The sequence below is a fragment of the Lampetra planeri genome, chromosome 41 (genome assembly GCF_965212315.1).
Source record: "Lampetra planeri chromosome 41, kcLamPlan1.2.h2, whole genome shotgun sequence".
Classification (NCBI taxonomy): Eukaryota; Metazoa; Chordata; class Hyperoartia; order Petromyzontiformes; family Petromyzontidae; genus Lampetra; species Lampetra planeri.
In genome coordinates, this window is record NC_136147.1 from 2,512,419 (window position 1) to 2,523,818 (window position 11,400).

General features: G+C 56.0%; 1 protein-coding gene across 1 annotated transcript; it reads right to left on the reverse strand.

Moving 5' to 3' along the window:
- Positions 1-599: 599 nt before the first annotated feature.
- LOC144732009 (group XIIA secretory phospholipase A2-like) lies at positions 600-8,843 on the reverse strand. Its single transcript, XM_078613190.1, has 4 exons — positions 8,468-8,843; positions 7,605-7,678; positions 4,791-4,959; positions 600-2,409 (listed from the first exon to the last, which is right to left on the reverse strand). The coding sequence occupies exons 1-4, from the start codon at positions 8,841-8,843 to the stop codon at positions 2,288-2,290; spliced, it is 741 nt and encodes a 246-aa protein (XP_078469316.1). The 3' UTR covers positions 600-2,287.
- Positions 8,844-11,400: the final 2,557 nt, after the last annotated feature.

Genomic DNA, 11,400 nt, shown 5'->3' on the forward strand with positions numbered 1-11,400 from the left:
GTGCAACCGCAACAAAACAAAAACATGAACAAGAAACATCTTAAAATGACTACGTGCAAACAGAAAAATCCAGGAAGAAACAGCAAAGTCTTCCAGAAAAAGCAACATACACCAACGCTGTGTGCAAAAATGCCAGTGGGATGCAAGTCAAACAATAACAACCATAACACAATGTAGATTAAAGTTATCAGGCTAACTCTGTACTACAACAAACATGGCTAAACCAAAACGTTTTAGGGCGTCACGGTGGGAAGATGTTAACTACCTCGCCTGGTGTGCAGGAGGTCCGTGGATTCCCGATCCTGACGCCTGTACATTTGAAGTGTTCATGTTTTCCTCGTGGTCGTGTGGGTCCTCCGGGGTTTCCCTCCACGTTTAGAATCAACGTGCTTTTAGAGGATTTGGCTGCTATAAATGTGCACGTAATAGGCCACTTCGTTGACCTATCATTTGTGGGCAGGTGGCTATTGACAAAGAGCTACATAGCTCAGTGAGCCTTACCTGGTAAAAATAAAATAAAACATAGTTTAGTTGTTGTTGTTGTTGTTAAAAGTCAACGTGGTATTGGGATGCGAGTGTAAGGACACAGTTATTCAGGACAATCTCTGAGTCGATTTTAATTTTCAACCAGCAGCGGCTCACTCAGACAACCAGCACTGACGAAGAACAGAAGCTTTCGTGACTGCAGCAATCCACTCTTTGGTTCACGTAAGTAGAAAATAAAATAAATCACGACGTTTCGGGCGCAGCACAAGCGTCCATCATCAGGTGGGAAAGCATGGTCTGCTGCTGATGCAGACTGTTTTAAAGGTTTGAAATGGGTGTAGCTCAAGGGTTACAAAGAAGTGACCGGGGCTAGTGATGTTAATGTGAGAAATTAGAGGTTACAGAAGTGGCTATGTTAATGTGAGAGATTAGCATGATGTTAATGTGAGAAATTATCATGTAACTGTTCTGCTAATAATATACGCATCTTTTAAAGCTTGGCCTACACCGACAGCAGCCTTCTGCGTCTACATCAGCAGCCAAGTAGAACAAGAAGACCACTCCAAGGCACACGCACGCACTCTTGCGGCTCGCTAGCTCCTTCGCCGAGGTGGCCTTGGGCGTTCACTCTGTGGGCCCCGAGTTGAGATGAACGAGCCCCGGTTCGGGCTCAGGCCAGAGGTCGCAAACGGGTTTTGATTCCTTACCCGTACCCGTACCCGGCCGCACCAGGGTCGCAAATGGGTACCTGCTACCCGTACCCGGCACGGGTACCCGTTCCCTACCCGTACCCTACCCGAAATGAGTGACAAACAGCTACTCACCAGTGACTCACGGCCTACCCGTACTCGTGCCCGGCCGGGTACGGGTAGCCGGGTATCGGGTAGGGTATGGGTATCGGGTAGGGTACGGGCATCGGGTACCCGGTTGCGACCTCTGGCTCAGGCGCCGTCGCCGAGAGCTGTTAGGCGATTCCGACTGCAAGTGAACTCGTGAACCGCCCTCGCAATGCAATGCAGTGCACGCTGGGTGGTTCACGGGGCCCACGCCGACTGTCGCTCGCTCGCACGCCGGCTTGCCCCTAACTGTGCACGCGTCAACGACGGCGTTGAGAGGGCCGGCGGTGGGGGCTGCTGGACTGCGCATGCGCGACCAATGGAGAGAGAGGGGGGGAGGGGGATCGGCCACTGAACGGCACGGAGAGTTCGTTTGTTCTCGTTTGCGAAGTGATGTTCCTTGCTTTCCCGTCATTCGAAAATCACCGCGACACATCTGCTCGGACTTTGTTGTGTTGGCACGCCGGTTTTGGAGCGCTGGTCGGGCTGGTAGGGTCGGGCTAGGGGCTTGCGCTAGTGGGGTCAGTCTATTGGGTCGCGCTAATAGTGTCAGGCGAGTGGGGTTAATCTGGTAGGTCTGGTTAGTAGGGTCAGCCTAGTGGGATTAATCTGGTAGGTCGGGCTAGTAGGGTCAGGCGAGTGGGGTTAATCTAGTAGGTCGGGATAGTAGGGTCAACCTAGTGGGGTTATTCTGGTAGGTTGGTCTAGTAGGGTCAGAGTAATGGGGTTAATCTGGTAGGTCGGGCTAGTAGGGTCAGGGTAATGGGGTTATTCTGGTAGGTTGGTCTAGTAGGGTCAGGGTAATGGGGTTAATCTGGTAGGTCGGGCTAGTAGGGTCAGGGTAATGGGGTTATTCTGGTAGGTTGGTCTAGTAGGGTCAGGGTAATGGGGTTAATCTGGTAGGTCGGGCTAGTAGGATCAGGCCCGTGGGGTTCATTTAGTAGGTCGGGCTAGTAGGGTCAGGCTCAGGCCAGGGGCCCGTGGCTTGGCACACAGACGCACGCCTCCCTCTGGCTTAGCAGGAAAGGTCGGCAGCCCAGGTTGTCCATGCCCTCGTGGATGGCGTCCATGATGGAGCCGCACTTCCCTGCGCACCGCACGGAGAGAGAAGAGAAAGAGGAGCCACGCTGCCACCGCCGCAGATTCCGAGCTCACCTCCATGAGGCTCGCATCAAGAGACCCATAGACTCGCACAGAGACCCATAGACTCGCACAGAGACCCATAGACTCGCACAGAAACCCATAGACTCGCACAGAGACCCATAGACTCACACAGAGACCCATAGACTCGCACAGAGACCCATAGACTCGCACAGGGACCCATAGACTCGCACAGAGACCCATAGACACGCACAGAGACCCATAGACTCGCACAGAGACCCATAGACTCGCATAGAGACCCATAGACTCGCACAGAGACCCATAGACTCGCACAGAGACCCATAGACACGCACAGAGACCCATAGACTCGCACAGAGACCCATAGACTTGCATAGAGACCCATAGACTCGCACAGAGACCCATAGATTTGCACAGAGACCCATAGACTCACACAGAGACCCATAGACTCACACAGAGACCCATAGACTCGCACAGAGACCCATAGACTCACACAGAGACCCATAGACTCGCACAGAGACCCATAGATTTGCACAGAGACCCATAGACTCGCATAGAGACCCATAGACTCGCACAGAGACCCATAGACTCGCATAGAGACACGTAGACTCGCACAGAGACCCATAGACTCACACAGAGACACATAGACTCGCACAGAGACCCATAGACTCGCACAGAGACCCATAGACTCGCACAGAGACCCATAGACTCGCACAGAGACCCATAGACTCGCACAGAGACCCATAGACTCGCACAGAGACCCATAGACTTGCACAGAGACCCATAAACTCGCACAGAGACCCATAAACTCGCACAGAGACCCATAAATTCGCACAGAGACCCATAGACACGCACAGAGACCCATAGACTCGCACAGAGACCCATAGACTTGCACAGAGACCCATAGACTTGCACAGAGACCCATAAACTCGCACAGAGACCCATAAATTCGCACAGAGACCCATAGACTCGCACAGAGACCCATAGACTCGCACAGAGACCCATAGACTTGCACAGAGACCCATAAACTCGCACAGAGACCCATAAACTCGCACAGAGACCCATAGACACGCACATAGACCCATAAACTCGCACAGAGACCCATATACATGCACAGAGACCTATAAACTCGCACAGAGACCCATAAACTCGCACAGAGACCCATAGACACGCACATAGACCCATAAACTCGCACAGAGACCCATAAACTCGCACAGAGACCCATAAACTCGCACAGAGACCCATAGACTCGCACAGAGACCCATAGACTCGCACAGAGACCCATAGACTTGCACAGAGACCCATAAACTCGCACAGAGACCCATAAACTCGCACAGAGACCCATAGACTCGCACAGAGACCCATAGACTCGCACAGAGACCCATAGACTCGCGCTGCGAACCCAGCAGCAGCTCACCCGAGTTCGATTCCCACTCGCGATCAAAAACAGTGGCGAATATCTAAATCAGGTGCGTGACACATTCCTGCGGAGGGAGCTGGTAGGAACGTTGGGTTGCTCGGTCAATGGCCAGGGTCAACGGCGGCGTGGTGTATTCCGCAAATATGCCCGACTGTGAGGGCGGGCACAAGCCGGCGTGAGTAGGTTAAACGTTGAGTTTTATAAGGGCACCACGGGATGCCCAGCCCCTCCCCACCCAGCCCCACCCCTCCCACCCCCCACCCAGCCCCACCCTCCCCACCCAGCCCCTCTCCACCCAGCCCCTCCCTTCACGACGGACGGACACAATAATCCCCTGTGGGCTGGTGTAACCAGGATGTTCCTACCAGTAATATCAGCATTGGAGGAGGCAAAGGCGGCCGGGCGTGGTGTTGACCACGCTCCCCTGCACAGGTGCGTGTGGGTGAGTGGGTGCACAAGTGTGTGCGTGTGTGCGTGCGTGGGTCCGTGCGTGTGTGTGTGTCCGTGCGTGTGTGTGGGGGGAGCGGTAGTGTAGTGGTTAGCGCGCTGCGCTACGAACCTAGCGACCCGAGATGGATTCCCACTCACGGCCAAAATCAGTGACGATTATCTGAACCGGTCCTGGGCCTACCCTAAGTCGACTCGGCCTCAAATGAGTACCTGGTGCGATGTGTAAACATCGCCACTGGGAAGACAAAGGCGGGCGGGCGTGGTGCTGTCCGCCCACCCCCTCGTGTGCCGTTCCGGCCTTCACAGGTGCTCGCTAACAGCACTTGCCCCAACAGTCTGTTACAGGCTACACGGAGGATCTTGGTCGCTAACAGTCCGTCGAGGCTACAAGGGGTGAATCCGAGTCGTGGGTTGTACGTCAAGTCGGGTCTGGGGGGGGGGGGCTTCGGTGGCCGGGTTCCCACCACCACCACCACCACCTTGCGAGAGCGTGAAGAGGTTGAACACCCAGTCGAGGCGGTGGCACACGCGGCCCATGCAGCGGCGGAATCGCGAGTCGCAGTCCACGCGCGCGACTCCGCACCTCGCGTAGCACAGGTCGTGGCGGTTACAGCAACGAGTCACCCCGCCCAGCGCGCTCACCTCACCCTGCCCGGCAACACGCAGAAAATGTATTTAAAAAACGGACAGACGAAGATCCCCCCCCCCCGTTGTCGCCTTCAATGGACTGTTGGGGCAAGGTGCTGTGAGCGGGTAGCGCGTGTGTGGGTGCACAGGTGTGTGTGTGGGTGCACAGGTGTGTCCGTGTGTGTGGGTGCAAAGGTGTGTCTGTGTGGGTGCACAGGTGTGTGTGTGGGTGCACAGGTGTGTGTGGGTGCACAGGTGTGTCCGTGTGTGTGGGTGCAAAGGTGTGTCTGTGTGGGTGCACAGGTGTGTGTGTGGGTGCACGTGTGTAGATGTGCGGTAGTGTAGCGGTCAGCACGCTGCGCTACGAACCCAGCTACCCGAGTTCGATTCCCGCTGACGGCCAACACCAGTGATGATTATCTGAACCGTCCTGGGCCTTCCCTAGGTCGACTCGGCCTCAAATGAGTACCTGGTGCGGTGTGTAAACATCGTCATTAGGGAGACAAAGGCGGCCGGGCGTGGTGTAGGCCACCCACCCCCTCGCGTGCCGTGACGGCCTTCATAGCTGCTCGCTAACAGCACTTGTCCCCAACAGTCTGTTAAGGTTATCGGAAGGGATCTTTGTTTGTGTGTGTGTCTTTGTTATCGTTCTAGTTTGAACTTGTCGAACCTGGAGCGTGCCAATAATAGGTGGGGCTTCCTATTTGTCTCATCAAAAATCCCCTTACCTGGGGTGTTTTTATTTATTTATCATGAAACACTCGACTCGTTCGCGAGTGATGGGGCAGTTGTGGAGAGAATGGGGGCGTTCCCATACCTGGCCTCCGAATCTTTTCATCAGCTGCGTTACGCGGTTGTATTCACAGCCACTGTTCTGCCCTCCTCACCTCACCTATGCACGTGAAACGCGGATCCCTTTTTAAAGGAAGATCTGAACCGGTATTAAACACTTTTTGACAGATGCCTGCGCAACGCGACTCACGACCTCCTCTTGATACCAAGATCCAGGATGGTCACGTCTATGCGCTGCTTCTCGGTGGCAGCCCCAACAGTCTGGAACGTCGTCACCCCTCTGCACATTCGCAGCATCACCTAAATCGCCTCCTTCAAGAGACACTTAAAAAGTCGCCTCTACAACCACGTGCTTTCGAGCGACTCTGAGCTTGGCTCTCCGCGCCTCTGAGTTGCGGCCATTACGTCCGCAAATTTGCGCGCGTTACAAATTTAACTATTATTATTACTCTGTGAGGATCTCGCAAATCCTGGAGAGATCTAGACATCGGCAGGCGAGTCAACGTTGGCTGGGTCACGTAGCCTGCAATCCAGCGACCGCAAGCCCAAGCAGCTTCTGTTTGCCGGATAGAGGGGGCTAAACGGGCGAGATAAGAGGTGGGCTGACGTGGTTACAGTACAGGAGGTACTGGAGCTGAGTGGACTTGCCGATAACTGGTACCATCAGTTCAAGATCGCCCTCTGCTGAGGAGACTCGTGAATGACGCTAAAGGGCAGTTGGAGGCAGCCGCCCTCCAGCAACAACGGAGGGCAGAGGAGCGACGTTTACAAAGCACAGCTGGTGCATCTGCCGGTCATCTCAGGTAGGCATCGCATAGGACCTGGGTCTGTCCCGTGACCTGTCAGCGACCCTTCGACACTTCACGCGGCGCCAAAGTACACCAAGCCTGACACAGGCATCGTAGAGATGTCACTACCACTTGGTGATGAACAAGCGGCTGTTGTTGGTGTGTGCGTGATGCGCTGTGCATGATGCGGCAAAAACAACCTCCTACCTCCTTGTTGGTGCCGGACGGCAACGCTGTGGTGGGCAGTGCCGTGGGGGGAGGGCCAACTTAGATTGGCCATTCCCCTCGTGGCGTTTGTAACTACCACAGCGGCCAAATGGAGGCTCTGGATGGGTGCGAGGGGCTGGTAACCACGAAAACACGATTTAATGCCCGAGTTGGTCATGATGCTGGCACCTGGTCTGGAGTGATTGGAAGACATGGGCCAGATCAGCTCAATAACACGGATGCATGCCGGGTCCTAGCAAGAACATCTGCTTGACTACATAGTGATGGAACAGCGGATGCCGGCCCATGTCCTTGACACCAGGACCTACCGTGGAGCTGATCTGCCCACTGACCATTGACTTGTCATCTGTAAGATACGCCAGCTATTCTTCCACTCCGGTGGTGGGTGTACACCCAGGACCCCATTCAAACCCATTGTGGCATGGTCTCAGCTAGCTGATGAAAGTTGCAAGCGAGAATTTAATCATCGCTTGCGGCTGGGGTTCGCATCATCCCCCACTCCTCCTGATGTCATGGGGAAATGGGCGAGGATTAGTACTGTGGCTCATGCAGCTGCAATGGCTGCTTTGGGTACACGGTCCAGATCTCCCCAGAGACCCTGGCTGATAGAGGAGGTTTTCATGCTGGCTGAGAAAAAGCGTCAGGCCCACTCTCATCGTCTACAGCATCCCATGTCAGAGAATGAGGAGGCTTACCGCAGCCTTCGCTCGGAGGTTCGGAGAGCCGTGAGGCACTGCAAGGATGGGTGGTGGTCGCGGATTGTGTATAACTCTGCTTCTGTGTGCATGACGCGCCGTGTATGCCGCTGTGATGCGCTGGGTATGATGCTGCTGCTGCTGCTGTGTGTGTGATGCGCACGTATAATCCGAAGACAGGAGATCCACATCCGTTCGGAGCAGACACGAAGCCGGGCCGAGGCTCGGGTTTAGATCCTGAAACAAGAGCACGCAGCGACTCCCCGTCAGACTCGTAGACCTGTTGGGGGCAAGTGCTGTTAGCGAGCACCTATTAAGGCCGGCTCGGCACACGAGGGGGTGGGTGGCCAGAACCACGCCCGGCCGCCTTTGTCTCCCCAGTGGCGATGTTTACACACCGCACCAAGTACTCGTTTGAGGCTGAGTCGATTTAGGGGATGCCCAGGACCAGTTCAGATAATCGTCACTGGTGTTGGCCGTGAGCGGGAATCGAACTCGGGTCGCCAGGTTCGTAGCGCAGCGCGTTAACCGCTACACTACGGCTGCCCACCTACACATATACAGATATAAACAACCTCCGTTCACCACTAAGTGGCGGTGACGGAGGTAGCCTGTGCCAGGCTAGGTGCACTTTGAGGCCACGTGAAGTGTCGAAGGGCCCGCTTGGCATGAGGTCATGGGACAGACCCTGCTGGTGCCATGGGTTTGAGTGACCGAGATGACTGTCTGATGCACACCACCTGTGCCCCCCCCCCATTGTGCCAACCTTCTGCGTAGTAGCAATAAACTAAAGCAATTTGCCAGGGCAGTGCACTGGAAACGGTTACCGGTTCATGCCTTTCAGAACCGCTCATCGAATCTAAAAGCGATTATTAGAGGTGTACGGGTTGTCGTTTAACAACCCGAATAGAAATCCACACACACACAAAACAACGCAACGCAGTCAATCACACCGCGACCTTAAAAGGAGAAGAAAAAAACCCGTTATAGACGACGTTTCGGGCATTGACCTCCACCCCCCGTTACCGTTCCCGCACGTGTAGCGGCAGATCCCCTCATTCCCGCCCAGGTACTCGACCGCAGTGTCCAGGAAGCCCCCCAGCGCCTCCACTCGCTCCAACACCCAGCCTCCCTCTTGCGTGCCCCCCTCTTGCGTGCCCCCCTCTTCTTTGCCCCCCTCTTCCTTGCCCCCCTCTTCCGTGCCCCCCTCTTCCGTGACCCCCTCTTCCTTGACCCCCTCTTGCGTGCCCCCCACTTCCACGCCCCCCACTTCCGCACCCCCCCGATGCACCCCACCCGGATCCGGCTCGCTCTCATTCCATGCACCATGCCCCCCCATCGCCATCGCCACCGCCAGGAGTAGCAGCAGCAGCGTCAGCAGAAACGGCAGCGTGGGTCTCATGCTGTCGGCTGGGTCGTTCGAGTCTTCCTCTCGCCGAAGTAACGCGGAGTGGAGGGTTGAGAGTCCCGAGCAAAACTCTCCGGGCGTATATCGGCGTCCCCTGTCCCCGTCGCGCTAACGTGGAGTGGGATGAGCGGTTGCGCAATGTTCCCAACCCCGCCTGGTCCTTTTTTTTGTTAATTTTGGACGTCCAACGGGTTCTGGCACCCAGCAACGTGGAGTGGCGTTGTGTGACGAGACGCGATCCCCGATCACCTGGAGCTCCCACCCCTCCCCTCCCCTCCCCTTCGCCCGCCTGGACTCGCCGCGGTAACATGGAGTGAGGCTGGCGGGGGTCGACACGTGGGAGCTCGCGACCCCTCCCCTGGTGAACCCGGCGCGTGGAGCTCGGAGGACAAAGTCCACTCGGGGGGCGGGGCCAGGACCCCCCCCCCCCCGTGTCAACTCTGGCCTTCGTACACCTCGTCATCACGTGACACCTCGTCATCACGTCATACCTCGTCATCACGTCACACCTCGTCATCACGTTATTAAGTCATCACGTCACACCTCGTCATCACGTCACACCTCGTCATCACGTTATTAAGTCATCACGTCACACCTCGTCATCACGTCACACCTCGTCATCACGTTATTAAGTCATCACGTCACACCTCGTCATCACGTCACACCTCGTCATCACGTTATTAAGTCATCACGTCACACCTCGTCATCACGTCACACCTCGTCATCACGTTATTAAGTCATCACGTCACACCTCGTCATCACGTCACACCTCGGCACGTCACACCTCGTCATCACGTTATTAAGTCATCACGTCACACCTCGTCATCACGGCACACCTCGTCATCACGTCATCACGTCACACCTCGTCATCACGTCACACCTCAACACGTCACACCTCGTCATCACGTGACACCTCCTCATCACGTGACACCTCGTCACCACGTCACACCTCGTGCTGCCACGGCTGACACGGGAGTCCTCTTGCCAACCGCGTCTGGCGGCAAGTCAGCAGCATTGTGTCTCTTCAGAGTCCTGGGGGTCGGCAACCTGCAGACTCCGGGAGCCGCGTGCGGCTCTTGGAGCGACTTCATCGCGGCTCTTGAAATATTTGCGCGTTTCACCGAATTCAATCAATTACCAAAAAAAGAGATAGACAGAGAGAATGGCTCTTCTTGTGATTTTTGGTTTGCCGATCCCTCACCCCCTCCCCGCTGTAAACAAAGTCCGACCTGTTGGCGAGACGTTTGCAGTCGATTTTCTTGCACAAATAACCTGCTGCGGATCACCGCATGGGGTGGAAAGCCCAACCAGCCGGCCACAGGGACTGCCGCGCACGGTGAGAGGCACGAAGCGCAGGGGGGCTGCTTGCACTTGCTCGAGCCTGCGGGTCAGGGGTCAGTCTCAAGTCATGGTCAGTTCACCGTGCGCAGTGAGTCGGGTGCAATACGACGCTTTGCTGCTGGCAAGTGCTGTGCGCGGGTGCGCTTCCCGCCGTCACCAACCAATCAGCGTGTTGATGCGTGGGCAAGTGACCCACACGGGACCCACACGGCGTGGGGAGGCGCTCATCCAGCAGTGGAGTGACGAGAGGGCTGTGGGGGCCTGGGCCTCGGCGGCGTTCGTGGCTGGACGGAGCTGCCCGGGTGTTGGGGGGGGGTGCCGATAGGGGGCAGCCGAGCGCGACTTGGTTTGTTCTAATCCCCGCGTCTCTCCGTGTCTGCAGCTGTCCGTCAGCGAGCCTCCGGGGTGTCTCCTCTCGTCTTTCCACCTCGAGTGTCCCTCTCATTGGCCTCCGTGTCGACCTCTGCGTCGTTCTGCTCGCCCACGTGCGTCTGTGTGTCCGCCACAGTTTGCCGCTGGGCATCAGCGCAAAACGAGCTTCATAGCTCATCAGATTCCTCCAGAATAAATATTCAGATTCTGGTTGTCCGTCTCTCGCCGTGCCCGTCTCAGTGCCACTTTCCAATTGTGTCCGTGGCTGTTGCTCTGTCTGTGTGCTTCTCTCCCCGTCTCCCCGTCTCCCTCCACCTGTGTATCTCGAGCCCAGACAAAACGGCTCGTTACGGAGCGGCCAATTCCGACTCTCGATTTTATTCGAACCAGGCGAGAACTCGACGCGATCTCATTGGCGTGGAGGTCCCTGGGCTCACCAAAATTTACAAAAGCAAGAGAACAAATGCAACACAGTCCCCGGGTTGCGCAAGACCCGACTTGCGGATCATCCGACCTTACGGAAACGCTCCCATCGAATCGTGTTAAGAAAACGAATCGACACGCGGAAACGACCGCGTGAGTTGCGCAAGCAGCACAGCGCGGCGAGGTTGCGGATGAATACTGCGCGGCGAGGAGACGCAATGTGGGCAGCTGCTGCCTTACGACTCACTTGAGCTTCAACTGGATTAAGGTCAATGGACTTGATCTTGATTTTGGGGGACGAATTGTTCAGTTTCCGGCATACGCAAAATGTGGGTTACGGATTGTTCTAGGGAACCTAACCCTTCCGTAACCCGGGGACTGTCTGTACAACGCAGCAACGCAGCAAATAGAAATC

Coding starts and splice junctions, on each gene's coding strand:
- LOC144732009 (XM_078613190.1), bottom strand. CDS start 8,843: ATGAGACCCACGCTGCCGTTTCTGCTGACGCTGCTGCTGCTACTCCTG. Junction 7,679..8,467: donor CCGCTACACGTGCGGGAACG/GTAACGGGGGGT, acceptor CTCTTGTTTCAG/GATCTAAACCCGAGCCTCGG. Junction 4,960..7,604: donor CTCCTGTCTTCGGATTATAC/GTGCGCATCACA, acceptor GTTGCCGGGCAG/GGTGAGGTGAGCGCGCTGGG.